General features: G+C 35.0%; 1 protein-coding gene across 1 annotated transcript in view; it reads left to right on the forward strand.

Moving 5' to 3' along the window:
• LOC129943500 (5-hydroxytryptamine receptor 1-like) overlaps positions 1-13,903 on the forward strand; it is a 605,118-nt gene extending 591,215 nt beyond the window's left edge. The window contains exon 5 of the mRNA XM_056052997.1: positions 10,934-13,903. Coding sequence (XP_055908972.1) covers positions 12,186-13,682 — 1,497 coding nt within the window. The 5' untranslated portion in view covers positions 10,934-12,185 and the 3' untranslated portion in view covers positions 13,683-13,903. The remainder of the gene's footprint in view (positions 1-10,933) is intronic.
• Positions 13,904-17,354: the final 3,451 nt, after the last annotated feature.

The raw sequence follows: 17,354 nt of genomic DNA on the forward strand, positions 1-17,354 counted from the left end.
ACCAAGTTTTAGTATTGTTTTTTAGAGTTGTATTTTTTGTAAAAAAAACTTTCAATTCGATTTTTTTCAAAATTTTACTGAATGTTGAAAACAATATTTCTTATAAGATAAAATTAGTTTGAAGCCAATACCTACAATTTTTGAAAAGATATTTGTGTCAAAAATCATTTTTTACCAACTTTTGTAATTTTTTTCCGGTTTTTAATTTTTTGTAAAAAAAAACTGTCGACTCTATTTTTTTTAAATATTACTGAATGTTTACAACAATATGTTTTGAAAGATAAAAGTAGTTAAAAGTTAATATCTACAATTTTTGAAAAGATATTTAAGTCGAAAATCAATTTTTACCAACTTTTATTAATTTTGTTTTAGGTTTTTATTTTTTGTAAAAAAAACTGTCATTTCGATTTTTCTCAACATTTTTCAAAAAGTTGAAAACAATATTTTTTATAAGATAAAATAAGTTTGAAGCCTAAATTTTAGGTTTTTGAAAAGATATTTAAATCAATATTCAATTTTTACCAACTTTAAGTAATGTTTTTTTATTAGATTTTTATTCTTTATACAAAAACTGTCAATTCGATTTTTCTCAAAATTTTATCAGATGTAGAAATTATTATTTTTCGTTGCACAAAGTTGTTTTGGAGATGAAATTATATTTAAGTCTTAAAATTTTGGAGGTGACAAATTTTTTTTTTCATTTTTTTTTAATTTATAAAAAACCGTTAAATGGAATTTTTCCAAAAATATACTTGTTTGGTATCACGTTACAGTTTATTATATACAATTTAATTCAAGTCTCCAGCATTTTTAGTTCGTATAAGATATTTAGGGTTAACCAAAATTTTCACCTTTTTTCAAACTGCTATGGTAAAAAAACCACCCACTCAATTTTTTTGAGAGCCCTTTCTGCATCTGTCTTCCTTCTCTTCTGGTTCTTGAGCTATGGACAACGAAAAAAACGTCGCGAATGTACGTACACACGCATAAACAGACATCTTTCTAAAAATATTATATTTCGACTCTAGGGACCTTGAAACGTCAAGAAATGTAAAAATTTTCAATTTGACAAATCGGACCCATTACAATAGCTTCCTATGGGAAGTTAAAAATTAAATTTTTGACTATCAAAAATAATCATCAATTGATCAATTGATCATCGACAAGAGCTTGCACAAAAAGAAAAATAATTGAAATCGGTCCATTAGTTTTTGAGTACCTAAACTTAAAACAACAAAGTTATGGTTATGAGGGTACCCTTCTGGAGCAATATGTTTTTTCTTGTAAAAAGAAGCCAAATTAAAAACAATAAATTTAGAGAAAGTTTCAAAATATCTATCCGTTCATTTTTGAAAAAAAAAATCGAATTTTCGATTTTTAACCAACAAATTTGTGTTGGGGTTCTGTAAATGAAAAAAACGCCTTACGCTAATCGGTTGAAAACCTTTATTTCAATAGACACAATGATTTGGGCTGTGGGGTCCGGACAGACGGACGGAACCATGTTTGATTAAAAGTTCGAGTTCGAAATTTTTTACGAATGCAATACTTGCTATATATATATTTTTTATATGTCGCAAGTAGAAGTTACTTCAACGTTCACTGTTTATGTGCGTAAAAAATAACAAGGTGGAATTGAAGGCTAGTTTCAGGAATTTAAAGGGAACTTAATATAAAATTGACGATCTCTTATTCAAGGTTTCTTTTTAACAACCTAAATATTCGCTGTTTTTCTTAGAAACAAATTTTATGTAAATAATTGAAAGCACTAAATTTTTTTCAAATTCTAAATTGAGTGACACCAACAATTTTAGTTAATTTAGACAACAAACCACTTTTTGGTGAAAGTCGTTAAATTACTAACAAATCTTTACTTATACAAGTTAACTGAGCTTTATGGCTTTCACGTGGGCTACGTGAAAAAAAACTCAATGTTTACCAATTTTGTGTAGTATTTTTTGTAGATTTCAATTTTTCTGAAAAAAAACTAACTGTTAGATTTAAATAAAGATTTTTAAAATTTTTTATTTGTTAGCCGGTCGTATATATCTTAGCGTGATGTTATTTAGTGTAAAGCCTTCAATACATTTGCCGTATTATACTGAAAGATTTTTTTAAATCGGACATATAGTTCAAGAGATTAACCCATCCAAACAAACAAACAAACACACAAACAAACTCTTTAGCTTATTGATATTAGTTTAGATTCAGATATGTTTGTTAAAAGTCAAGAGAATTTGTGAAATAGTGTAAACTTTTCACTTGACAGATATGTACCTGTGTTCAAACCTATTTTGAATTTTTGCATATATAAATTAGTGAATTTCTCACAGTTAACTTTTTATGTTTAAGACCCGGGATATCCCCAGTAAAATAGATTTGCCTGGCTTCACCTTTATTTAGGTACTACCCCAACAAAATGCAAATTAGAAATAATTGTAAAAGATAGAAGAACATGGCAAAACAATTAAATTTTTTGAAAAAATTAAGTTGTATGAATTAAAACCACCTATTAGTGGATAATGACTCTGCTATACTTACTACTTATAGATCCCCTTTAACCAATAACCCAGCTAAAAAGAATATCGTGCTTCATGTTCATCCCAAAAAAAAATCATAATGGCGGCCATGTTCCACGTGTTACTTTCAAACCACGGAAACCATGTTATTTTACACCATAATGACCGCCCGCCTCTGCGCTCGCCAACTCACCACAAGCGATAAATGTCTGTGGTACTATGCGGTGCGGTACAATGCGGTAGCGGGCGGTGCTGGTGGTGGTGGTGTATTGACGAGTGTTGTTATAAAATATTTTCTGTTCCTAATAAGGCAAACATGAAATCCTCGAAGCATACAAACAGAATTTTTCGGTCTGCATTTTTTACGATGTGCAAATGTTTGTTGATGTCCTTTCCATTTTCATCGGAATCCTGCCTGAATCAGGAGCAGGATGAGGAAGTACAATATGGTAAATGGCGGTAGGTATTCATAACTTTTGGTGTGTTATACGTTCTGTTGTTTAGTGTTGGAGGAATTTTTGCTTAAATGTTATTCGTAGCGTGTGTTGTACGTTCATTTTGTTGCTCTTACTGAAGCAACGCGCCGCCACCGCTGAAAGTAGCAATCATTTGGTAATTTCAGTTAGTAATTCAAAATCTAATATGGCTGTGGTATGGAGGACCGTTTTTAAGAAGGGACAAGGAGATGTAGGTATAGAGGTTCCTTAAAGGAAGCACCCCCCTCGGCGTTTTGCGGATACTTAAAAATTCTCTGCACGGCATTATTCAACTGTTGCTGATTATATACATTTTCCACCTCAAAAATTACCTAAACAACGCGCACATCATAAAGGCGGCTCTATTGAACGTGTTGTTAATAAATACATATACATACACCTACCTTAGATGTGTGCTAATTATAACCAACTGAAGTGGGGGAAATCATAACCTTGTTATCGGTAATCAACTTCCTTGCCCTAAAGCTAACAGTAGGCATGATGCGAGCATTTTAGTCTCCCGCTTTTAGCCCACGAACAACCCACAGCCAACTCACCGCCCGCGTCCGCATTAAGTGAAGGAACAACAGTTAAATATCAAAAATTACGTACCTACACATAATATTTTCTGGACCATTGAAGGCGATACGGACACGGAGAGACGGCAGGCGTTGCGCGCGGCTGTGGCGAAGCTTTGACGGTGGGCGAACTCGACGAGGCGGTGCGGTATAAGTGCGGTGGGGTATTATGGCGCTTTTGTTCTTTACTGTTAATTACGTTTTGTGTTTGGTTAGATTAAAAATAGGATTTAATAACCAGGGATGGGCTTGAGGAGAGACGCGAGAGATGGCATTTGTTTAGATTGAGGTTAAGTCATTATGATTCAAAATTTATTGAATTAACTTTGGGTTTTTGAATTTTCAAGTAATCTCCTTTGAGCCTTTACCTATAGTATACACCATAAAGGGCTTACATATTTTATACCTACAAACAAATGTTGTATACCCATACCTATAGACACTTCGGGGGAAAAATTGTGGGATTATGAAAATATATTTACCTCACCTAGAAAGAGTAATCAAAATCGAATGGAGAGATTTCCTTAATTAGAAAATTGAAATTAGATTGTTAGCAGATTGTGGTTGATTTTGATTAAAGTTTCCTTTCCTTTGTCATTTATATTGGTGTTTATATTTTGTTATTCAATACATCCCCTAAGAAACCGGGGTTGAAAATAGTTCAAATGGTCAAAAATGATATTCATTAACCTTGAATGTTTAATTAATAGGGCGAAAAATTTCATAGTTAACCTCTAAACTCTCATAACCGGAAATTTTATAATCAAAAAGTTAGAATTGATTCAGTTTAGGTTTTTTTCTTTTTTTTCTCTTGTTTAATTAACAATATTCCAAGAGGGCACAAGTTGTGAGTTGAAGAAGGTTCAAAAGATAAAGTTGTTTTTTTTTTCATCCAGATAACTTTAACAAAAATCTTTCCAATTTACAAAAATAAAAACAAAAACAACAACGATTTGGCTTCGTCGTTTTAATATTGAATGAAAGTTAATTGGCATGAAGAAAAAACCCTCTGTTTTGTTTTTTTTTGTAAGGGTCATCATTAAGGGAAGCAACTCAATTATTTTTTCAGCGAAAATATTTGTTAATTAATGAAAACCCCAAGGTTTTCATTTTTGCGTGTTCCGGTTTATTATACTGGCTTAAACATATTTAAATTATAAGGGTTTTTTAAAATGTGACTTTTGATTAAACTCAAAAAAAAAATTGACAGTTTTAGGATTTGAATTGAAATGGAAACTGTTGCTGGATTTATGTAATTTATTTTGCCTTGTTATTAATATTTTAATATTATTTATTAAAAATACAAATGATTTATTAAATTTTACTTAGAATTTAATTTGTATACATTTGATATCAATGAATCTTTTTGTAAAAATGTTATTACTTTCCTTTCCATTTATGTGTCGTGTAAGTTCAAAACCCAAAAAACCAATATCCGACGTTGAAATGTAAATGGTTGCAACAGACTACGTTGGATTAGAAATAAATCGGATATTTATAAGAGAAACTTTAACCAGCATTCAATTAATATCACATATCAGGCTACAAACACAATTGACGAAGCAACAGATTTGAGATTGAGTACTATTAGAGAGTCAGCAGTTACCTATTCAAATAATAATAGTGCCGATCAAATGGCATCGTATTTCGAAACACTTCTACTGGCGGATCCAAATCAAATATCTATAAGCTTTGCGTTACCGTTCATTCACATTGAAGAGTTAGATGCTCCATTCTCCATGCATGAACTGCTTATTGCATTAAATAAAATGAAAGACAGCAAAGCTCCGGGTTTAGATGGCATCCCGGCTGAGTTTTACAAAAATGCCAGCTCACAATTTCTTGAACATATTTTAGTTTTGTTTAACAGAATTTTTGATAAGGAAGATATCCCAAATTCTTTCCGGTCTTCATCCATCTCTGCAGTTTTTAAAAAGGGTGACCCAAACCTTCCTGAAAACTACAGGGGAATTTCTGTCCTTAGTTCACTGCGGAAGCTATTCACTCAAATTTTTTACTTAAGACTTGCTAGTTGGGCTGAAAGAAATAATAAAATAAGCTGTTTCCAAGCTGGGTTTCGTGCTATCTCTCCACAGTGGACCAAATCTTTACTCTCACCAGTGTTTCTAGACGCTTTATAGAGAAGAAAACAAATCTTTATGCATTTTTCGTTAATTTTAAAGCAGCCTTCGATACCATCAACCGAAGCTCATTATTATTTAAGCTTTCACGTATCGGTCTATCAACAAAATTTCTAAAAATGTATGAGCAACTTCTCTCAAATACGACAGCTGTGGTTAAAAATGGCATGAACACGTCGAAACAATTTAGGTCAGAAACAGGTGTCCCAGAGGGTTGCATTTTGAGTCCCTTGGTTTTCTCGCTCTTTATAAATGACATTGAAGATAATATACTAGATGGTGTTGTTGTTGGTGATCTAGTTATCAAGTTGCTCCTTTATGCGGATGACCTTGTTATTTAAACTGATAATCCTGTGACGCTTCAACTCCAAATTAACAAGTTAAAACAATAATGTGATTTGTGGGACCTTAAAATAAATACTGCGAAGTCTAAGATCATGATATTCACACACCATAATCGCAGTGCACGTAATGACCGTTCTTGGAACTTGAGCGGTTCAAATATGGTAGTGAAGGGCTTCAAATATCTAGGTTTCACAATAGCACATAATCTGAACTTTCGAAGTCATATAAGCGATAAATTGGCCGCAGCAAAAGCAGCCATTAACTTTATGTGGTCAAATTTTTTCAATAACAAAAATATAGATCCGGCTTCGAAATTTAAAGTGTTTGATTCAACCGTAAAAAGCTGCCTTTGCTATGGAAATGAAGTTTATGGCTACATGCAATTAGAAGAAATAGAAACTATCCAAAGATATTTCTTCAAGCGAATCTTTAGACCTCCATCTAATACCCCCAATTATGCCATACACGTTGAGTCGGGACTACCACCAATTTTTTTAAAGAATCTAAAAGCGAATGCAGACTAGAAAGGGATTCTCCTAACAGCGTTACGTTACAGATACACCCTTTTAAAGATTGGAGTGAGTTGTCTTCAGAACATAACTTTCCTTTGACGTTTTGTTTGGATAATCTAGATACGTGGAGGAATGATCTTTACGATTGTATTTCTGTTATAGATTACAACATTTTTCAGACATTTCTCAATCGGGCAAGGGAGTCCGAATCTAGATCATTATACAGTAAACTAAATTTCTCTTTGGGGGAAGCAAATTATTTTCGAACCGAGTTCACTTTTGTTGAGATAAGTCTGATATTTAAGGTTCGCACGGAGATGCTTGAGCTTAACTATACACCTCAAAGAAATGATATAAATCCTAACTGTACATTATGTAACCTCAATCAAATTGAAAATGTTTTCCACTTCCTAGCGTTATGTCCGATCTTACAAGAGATCCGGCGTTTCTACTTCAATAAGAGCTTCCTTTCGTTTGAGGACTGTCTTGGAGTTTTGAATGGTGAGGGTGGTTGGAAACTTCTTATCCATTTTTTCTCTGAAGCTGTTGCGTATAGAAATTCATTTGTGGACCTCTAATGTAATGTTCATTCTAACATAATTTTGTTTAAGCTAAACTAAAAGCCCGTTTCAATGTTGATATTGAAAGTCTTTTACTGCTCTTCCATTTTTTAAATGTATTTTTTATGTTTCTAAATATCAATGATTAAACCTAAAAAGTTACCAATAAGCTTAACTATACCAAACTAATATTTATTTCAAGATATATGTTAGTAGTTTTTGTTTTAGTTAAACTGAAAGCCTGTAACATTTGTTATTTTCAAATCAAATAAATCGTTCAATCTGGCATACTTAATCACAATCAGTATCTTAATCTTAAATTATTTTGTAAATTGTTAATTTTTATTATATAACAGCTAAAAAATAACTTCTCTCTCAATGTTTAAAATTTAGATATAACCGACAGACGGCTTAATAGCCATGCTTGTAAATCTTTGAAATGTAAGTGAGCCTGTATTTTTTTTTGTGAAGAAAAAATAAAGATAATAATATCTAATGATAATAATAATAAAAAAAATTATATTGGCAATGTTCGAAATGAAATGTATCTTACGTTCAATAAAATGTTCCAATATTTGTATTTTTATATTCTATCCCCAATTTAATTCAATCAATCGTTTTTACAATACACCAGTTGAAAAATGGTTTCAACACTTAATTAGTATTTTCTTTATTTTTTGTTTATAAAAAACGGTCAATTTAGGTTAGCTTAGGTTAACGTGGCTGCGGATTAGAATCCACCCATTGTGATACCACATGAATCTAGAAAATTACTTCTTACTAGTCGAACCATTTTGAGCTTTTTATAAAGCGAAGAAGATATTTGATATCCTTTCTAGCACGTTCACTTGGATTCTCAAAAGAGTAGTCCCTCAGATGAAGTTTGCGCCTGAGTGAAAGAGCAGGGCAAGTGCAGAGGAGTTGAGAGATTGTTTCCTCTTCTTCCTCGTCCATACAGCTCCTACAGAAGTCATTTGAGGCTACACATCGTATTGGGTGTCTGCCTATTAGACAGTGTCCCGTAAGGACACCTATTAGGGAGCTTATATGAAGTCTGCTTTGAGATCAGGTCCAGGAAAGGCCATATGAGTTTTGTGGCTTCGCATGTTGGTAAATTGTGCCACCTAGAATTTTGCTATCGCAAAAGCTGTTTCTTTTAGCATAAGTTTACATGCAGCTATAGGTATACCTATCTTCTCCCTTTCAGTTGAAATAGGCATGACGGTTCCATTTTCAGCGAGTTCATCGACTCTACAATTTCCCGTGATGTCTCTGTGGCCCGTATTCATATTTTGGATTGGAAGACCTTCCGGCCTGGAGCGTTGATGTCCATTCGCTCTACATGACCTAGCCATCTAAGCCGTTGGACTTTAATTCTGCTAACTAGGTCAGTGTCGCTTACAGCCCATACAGTTCGCCGTTATATCTTCTACTCCATTCTCCATCTATGCGTACGGGACCGAAAATCACCCGAAGAATTTTTGACAGGATCCAGGCCCCAGCGCCATAAATGAGAACCGGGATGATGAGTGTCTTATAGATGGTGATTTCAGATGCTCAAGAGAGGACTTTACTTCTAAATTGCCTTCTAAGGCCAAAGAAGCAGCGATTTTCAAGAGTTATTCTTCGTTTTATTTCAGCGCTGGTGTCGTCGTCTGCATTAATAGTGGTGCCTAGGTAGACAAAGTCCTTAACTACCTCAAAGTTATAGCTGTCCATGGTGACGTTTTGTTGAAGACGTCGTTGTTCAGTTTCCTTTTTGGATGACAGCGTATAATGGGTCTTGCCCTCATTGACAACTAAACCCATCTTCTTCTCTTTCCGTCGCAATGCTAAAAAACGCTCCACTGAAATCACATTTTGATCTTCCAATTATGTCATTATTATCTGCGTATCTGGGTAAATGGATGGACCTTTGGAAGATTGTGCCTCTAGTGTTAACGGTTGAGTTTTGCACAATTCTTTCCAGAACGATGTTGAAGAAGTCGCATGACAGTGCATCGCCTTGTCTAAAACCTTTTTTGACATCAAATGCATCGGTAAGATCTTTTCCGACCTTGATAGAGCAGCGTGCATTCTCCATCGTCATTCTGCACAAACGGATAAGTTTGACAGGGATGCCAAAACTAGACATTGCTCGGTAGAGCTCTTCCCTATAGATGCTGTCATACGCGGCTTTAAAATCGATAACGAGATGGTGGGTATCGATGTGAAGCTCCTGGGTTTTTTCGTAGATCTGCCGTAGTGATAGTGGATAGTGGACTTTCCTGGTCTGAAGCCACACTGATAAGGACCAATCAGGTTGTTGACGAATGACTTCAGACGTTCACATAATACGGCAGAGAGGATCTTATACGCAATGTTAAGGAGACTGATGCCTCTGTAGTTGGCGCAGTTTAGAGGGTCTCCTTTCTTATGTATCGGGCACACTATGCTGAGATTCCACTCATCGGGCACGCTTTCATCCGACCATATTTTGCAGATGAGTTGGTGCATGCTCCCTACCAAGTCATCGCCTGCTGCTTTGAATAGTTCGGCAGCGATGCCGTCAGCTCCAGCATCTTTGTTTGACGATGTTCCCTTGATCGTCTTTACAGGCTTCGGTTCGTGGCTGGTACCCTTGGGAGGTTTTTTTTACCTTTTGGTAAAATTTACGAACCTCATTCCTGTTTTGACATCCCTCTATCTCCTCGATCGCGCGCTTCTCATGCTCTCTTTTGTTTCCATCTAAGAAGCCTCTTCCTCTTCTGCTCATAGAACTCGCGAGCAGCTTTGGTCCTCCTGTGCTTATTGTTTCGCTCCGTGCGATATCCGCTTCGCAACTAAGGTATATGTTCTTATATATTTATATTTATATTTATATTTATATTTATATTTATATTTATATTTATATTTATATTTATATTTATATTTATATTTATATTTATATTTATATTTATATTTATATTTATATTTATATTTATATTTATATTTATATTTATATTTATATTTATATTTATATTTATATTTATATTTATATTTATATTTATATTTATATTTATATTTATATTTTTATTTATATTTATATTTATATTTATATTTTTATTTTTGATCAGCAAACATTTTTTTTTTAAATTTAAAACCCCTTTTTTAACGATTGGGTTTTAAAATTAATATTTGAGTAAACCAAAATTTTGTTTAGTAAATCCCATTCACACCTACTTTATTATTAATTGATTTGTTGAAAACAAGTTTCACCAGTTATTTAAATATTTTCATATTTTTTAGATTAAAAATAATTTAACTATATTAAGGGAATAAAAAAACAACTAGACCAAGACGAAGCTGACATTTTTGATTTTGACGACATCTAGACGAGACTAGCAAAAGCCTCATCAGGTCTCGTCTAGTAATCAAGTCTTCGGTAACCTGTTTTAAAAAATAACAAACTTCAACCTTCTCCTTTTGTCGTAATAAAACAATATTCCTCTTTTTAGACTTTTACAATACCTTTTATATTTTCTAAAAGTCTAGATGGCTCGAGTGCAAAAAAATTCCGATGACCTTAACTTTTAAGGAAAAAGTGTTAACCATAAAAAATATTCAATATTGCTCCAGAAATTGTAAATTCATTTTGTGTTTGTTCTTCTAATCCTTCCAGCTTTTGCTTACCAATCCTTCAATTGACCATCGTTTGTCTTGAAAATCAGTATAAATTTCATCTTCAAACCAATGTCCAATCGAATTATTTACACTTGAATAATTTTTTAACCGCTTTAACCCTTATAATTGATTTATTTGTATTCTTTTTTTCAACTTCCAGCCAACGACGACGATAACAAGACGTTTACAACCAGAGGACAATCAAATTTCCCTGAAACATCTTAGGGATATCATTCGTTTGGGAAACCCTCAAGAAAGAACTTTAACCATCATAATTCCTTCCTTTTTATTCTTCTTTTTCTAATGAGAACGCACTTAAAGTGGAATAAAAAAGGAATCCAACAAAAATAAAATAAAATCACATCTTTTGTATTGATTTTTAAATAACAATGAAAGAAGGAGAATAGTATAAATCCAACAAAAGAAAATAAAGCTCATTACAAGCAATAACCAAAGAAAGATCTAAGGCCGTTGGACTAAATTTATGGAAAAACAACAAACAACAACACGAGAAACGAACTAAAAATTATTATGATAAATGGATTTAAGATTAAATCTAAAGCTCACAAGCACGAAGAAACTAAACGAGCAAAGTACCAGCCACCACCTTGTCATCATCCCTCAAGATATCAAACCGACGACGACCTCGTAATCGTAATTGTGTCAGCCCCACACCCTCCGGAAAGAGCGTACCACCCATCAGCCGACAAAACAACCCGAAAACATCATTTTAATGATCTTTCATAAATGGATACAAAAGAACAGCCATATAGATACAACATAATCGCATTCACCATTAGACATTTAGATACTCAGAAACATCAGCAACAGCAGAGGCAGCAGCCAGAGCCACATCCAGAGCCACATCCAAGAAGGAGGCCCAACTCTAGTCAAAGTAGTGAAAGTATCATCTTTATTATTTTCTTTGCAGCCACAACGACGTCTACGGCTACGACTGCGAGTACGCCGAAGACGACGAAGACTACAACCGCGACGAGTGGAATTGGCATTATAGAGGCCGCAAGCGACGACATAATCATTCCTATTAAATCACCGACACCGCCTCCACCTCGGCCGCCACCTTCGCCCCAACGACAACGACAACAACAAGCTATACAAAGATTTCTCAAAGTCGCTGGCACAGTTGAAGAAAATTACTGGCACTGAACGGAAGGCGGAATCCATAAATCATATTTGCGGGCGCGAGCAAGTGACGGAAGCTCATAAAACACAACCTCCCACCGCTCGAGCTACCATGGGGTCATAATCGAACAGCGACAGAAACTAAGTGCACAAAGGCATTGCGCTCCGACCGCCCCGACCCCAAAGTTGTCCATCGATCCATCGAACAACCACAACCAAAACTACCCAATCACACGCCTGACTCACAAGGGCCTTGCTCTTTGCTCTGAATGGATTCGTTTAGAATCAGCGAGGACGAATTCGCCAATGCCGCCGCCGCAGATACGCACCATTATAACATATCGACGCCGTCACTGGCCTTCCTCCTGCAACCCATTACCACAGCAGTGGACGTTGGAAGGCAGCTGCTCGATGAGGAGGAACTATCACCGCTGCTGGTCTACCCGTCATCGTCGCACAATGCAAACTTCACCACCCTTATTGCGTCCATCACGAACAGCAGTCCCGACTCGAGTGCGGGAAGTGTCACGAGTGTACTCTCAACATCTCTGGAACCGCTGCTCGATGGACCGTCCATCTTTAGCGAGTTCGATGGTGAAGTCGAACTTCCGCCACTCAAGACCATCATTGTCAGTCTCATCCTGCTCGTCGTGATTCTGGGCACGGTTGTAGGCAACGTCCTCGTCTGCATCGCTGTGTGCATGGTGCGGAAGCTGCGACGACCGTGCAACTACCTACTCGTATCGTTAGCTCTCTCAGACCTGTGTGTCGCCGTTCTAGTCATGCCCACCGCTCTGCTCTACGAGGTCCTGCAGCAATGGAACTACGGTCCGCTCTTCTGTGACATCTGGGTCTCGTTCGACGTGCTCTGCTGTACGGCGTCAATCCTAAACCTCTGCGCCATCTCAGTGGACCGCTATCTTGCTATCACAAAGCCGCTCGAATACGGCGTCAAGAGGACGCCTCGTCGAATGATGCTGTGCGTGGCACTGGTGTGGCTAGCGGCCGCTTGCATATCTCTGCCACCATTGCTGATTCTTGGCAACGAACACATCGGCGAGAATGGCGAGCCCATCTGCCGGGTGTGTCAGAACTTTGCCTACCAGATATACGCCACCGTTGGGTCGTTCTACCTGCCACTGTCCGTCATGCTCTTCGTCTACTATCAGATATTCCGTGCAGCCCGTCGCATTGTGCGCGAAGAGAAGCGTGCTCAGACACATCTCCAGAACGCCCTCAACGGAGCCGCCCAAACTCAACGCCCCGACTATGACGGACACGTCGGACCTCGCCACAGCGGAAACTCCCTGAGCACGTCGACATGCGGTGGCGGGACCCTAGTGAGCGGCAGCAGTAACCTGCTCGGCTCGCCGCATCAGAAGAAATTACGGTTTCAATTAGCCAAAGAGAAGAAAGCCTCAACTACTCTAGGGATCATTATGTCAGCGTTCACCATTTGCTGGCTGCCATTTTTTATACTAGCTCTCATCCGACCGTTTGTCGAGAGTGAAACAATTCATATTCCGGAGGCTCTCTCATCGTTGTTCCTATGGCTGGGCTATGCCAACTCACTCCTCAATCCCATTATTTATGCCACGCTGAATAGGGATTTCCGCAAACCGTTTCAAGAGATCCTCTATTTCCGGTGTTCGTCGCTCAATACGATGATGCGCGAGAACTACTATCAAGATCAATATGGCGAAGCACCATCCCAGAGGGTAGTTCTGGGTAATGAGGGCCATGGAGCACGGGAGAGCTTCCTCTGAAAGTCGATGTAGGGCTTATTTTATAGGACTGTAAGTGATGGGGGGCACTAAATAAAATAATTACAAAATATTTTTACAAAAGAAAAGTTAGGGGGAAAAACATAACAAAAACAAAACCAAAAATATAAAACTCAACAAAACAAGGCGTGCTAACAAATCATTGTAAATACAAAACAAAACAAAACTAATTAAATCCGATTAATGTTACCTTATATGGAAAAGTTCTTATATAAAAATTATTACAAACTGATTCAGCAAAACAAATACAAAAATGTATAACTCATCAATGTTAGTGTATACTTTACGATGTATAAATAGTTTTAGGGGTTTTATCTTCTCATAATATTTGAAGTGAACGAGATCAGTTTTTGCGTGACGTGAGTGTGAAAATGTCAAATAGAGTTTTATTTTAGTTTTTCTTTTCATCCATCAACCTAATTAATGGTTTCGAAACACATACCTAAAAACAAAAAAACAACAACATATTGATATTATTAAAATTATGACTTTAGTAAAATAGAAACAAAATAGAATGATACCGGTAATTCATGTTAAAATTATTAAAATATATCTCTGCATATTTTTAAGTAAATAAAATGAGACCGATAAGTAAATGTTTCGACAGACTGAGTTTTGAAAAAGTTTAGTTTATTTACGAGCACTAAGGTCTTAGGAAGTATTCAGAAACCCCATAAATGGCGCCCAATGTGGGTTTTATAAGTGGAAACACTAAATTAATATTTAATATTAAGATAATCGTTTTTCTAAATGAAATCAATTCAATTCCTTATTTTGAATCCCGTTCGTCATACTCAGCAAATAGGAGAAAAATTAGTTAATTTTCAAGCACTTAGATCTTATGAAGTATTTGTGTTCAGAACTTAACTGGCGCCCAACATTAGTTCATTGGTTTTAAAATTGAAATTGAAAAAGTTCAATGAACAAATTTGTATTTTCGAGTTATCTTTTTTGTGCACCACAAAGTTCTAATTTCAAGTGGTATAAAAATCCATTTTCTGGCATAGCTTTAAAAAAATCAACGTTCGGATGTCATACAATTAATCATGATCATGATCATTAGGACCCTTAACGAACCTTTTATGAGTTATGAGCACATCAAAGAAGAAGTTTACTGAACGATATTTGAAGTTTGAATAAGAAAGAGACGAAGCCCGTACTCGTAAAAATGACGCACTGCTTTGTTAAATACGATATTAAGCTTTTATTTGCTCTCATAACTCAAATTTCGAGCAATTTAACAAACATACGTAAGGAAAGGAAGGAACAACGTTTTTAACTAAACGATTTCAAACTTTCATTGGAATAGTGTGTTTAACTGGCCAAAATATTTCAAGGCCATAGTAAACTTTTGCAACCGTGTTGTTATCATAAGATCCCAAGTTAGAATCCGATTAAAGATTATACTTGAATTATCTACATACAAACGTAGGAAATAGGACTTTTCTGGGACAGTATTAAAAAAAATGATCAAACACCATTCAAGAATGCTACAGAATGCTCGATTATCCCTAAATGACAGCTGATGTATAACTGACTATCGTCGGCAAAGACACGAACGGAACAATGGGCAGGTTCATTCAACAGAGGAGACTTTATTTGCAGTTCTTGAAACGTACATTTTGACTTAAGCAACTAGTGCTGAAAACCGTTGTCGTTTGCAAATCACTTCTTAGGCAATCTACAAGTCCATCACGATCTGTGTCTCGTATTGTAAAGAAATATTAATTATAAGCCCTATTCTGCTATTCACGTGGATCGTATATTCGATTCACCAATTCGATTCCCTTTTACACTGCCTTTGCATTCTGCTATCCATCGGGTGAACTACATTATCCCAAACCAATTTGACATTTAAATAAACAGCTGTTCATGTAAAAATCTTGGATGAATTGTTTTGATTCATAGAAAAATTAAGTTTTATCAATGCACCTAAGCAGAATATTTTGTGTAACTTTTGGAAATAGTCAATATTTGAATTTTTATTCCAATTGTAAGCAGAGAATAAAAGAGAGCTTTGGAAAAATGTTAAAAAGTGGCTTCCTTCCCTTCAAAATGTTAATATTATTTTATTTATTAAACACATATTCTAAATTTAGCAATAAATTAGTTTTCACTTACATTTCGCTTACAAAAATTAACAAACCAGACATCAAATTAAAAATCCGCTGCATTTTATATGCGGATCTGAATTTTATAGAATGAATGCTTTCACGTGAATAGAAGAATACCGCGCAGTATTACCGACGTTACCGACACACACAGATTCACTTCGAATGAATAGCAGAATAGGCCTGTATTCCATTTCCAATTTGTCAAAAAACCCTTATGCACAAAACAATAACTAGAATTGTGCAGAAAATAAATAATTACATAGTAATAAAGATCAGCTTTTAGATAATTAAAAAAACATGATTAACTGTCATTTTGATATTTGTGGACTGGCGTTGGCAATAATTAACATTTTTTTTTACTAATTTTGCAGTGAAATTTCAAATCTTTTGGCAGCTGGCCAATCTGGTACTAGAAACTTGCCTTTATTTCCAACTTAGGCATTTCAATAACGTACATTGAAAACAACAAAGAGCCAAGGATAGACCCTTGTGTGTTTGTTTAAGTCAATTTTACCTTTTGACGAATAACATTTTTGGAATATTACGTTTAATTGTTCCTTTTTCACTTTGTTGCGTAAATAGCACTCAATCTGCGAAATTACAAAGAACGTAACCTGCGTGCATTTTAATTGAAGGTTTTGTACGGTATGAATTCTGGTTGAATTTCAATTTGCTGTATTTGACTATTAAAGATGCTTTGAATTTTTTACCCCAAAAGTGTTATAGATACACTTTTTTTAAAAGATTTCACTATTTTGTTTAAGCTCTGGTGAAAAGGATAGATTCTAGAATAGAAATTGAAATGTATTTATCTTTGTATTTCATTAATATTATAGTAATCATATAACTGCTACATTTTAACATAGAGTTTAATAACATTAATAAACGGGTTTAGTCCATAGATTGTTCTGTGACTAGGTTCGAGAAAGATAACATCTCTGTTTCCAAGATTTCTCTTTGGAACATACAAAGGTAAAAGATTCAACAACTCAAGTGAATTTATCCTCCCAATTGCAACATCTTTTATAAAACGTGTACATACAAATTTTCTTCCATCTTCTAAAGATTAGAGATCAATTAATGCGCATCTAGATTTATAAGAAGGTCAACCTTTTGGCTAATTTCAATTTCTCAATGCAAAATGATCTTTGTATAGTTTCAATACCATCAGATGAATTTTTATAAAATGGATACCATACAATACAATAATGTTCTATTATAAGAATAATTAAAGAAATATAAATAGCTTTTAAAGTATCATTAAAAACTAGACTGTTTCTCTTCAAAAACCCTAGAAGTTAATTGGACTTGTATGCAATAAAATTAATATGCAATGCAAAAGACGATTTGACATCAAAAATGACGCCAATGTCTTTAATTTCACTAACAGTGGAAAAAATTTCGTTACTAAGTCCATAATTATAAATCACTCTTGGAATTCAACGAAAGGCTCTAAAAATTTTACATTTCGAAATATTTAAATCAAGATATCTTTTTGAAAATTTTCATAATCTTCATTATGGGATAATTTTTTTCATGG

The sequence above is a fragment of the Eupeodes corollae genome, chromosome 1 (assembly GCF_945859685.1).
Source record: "Eupeodes corollae chromosome 1, idEupCoro1.1, whole genome shotgun sequence".
Taxonomy (NCBI): Eukaryota; Metazoa; Arthropoda; class Insecta; order Diptera; family Syrphidae; genus Eupeodes; species Eupeodes corollae.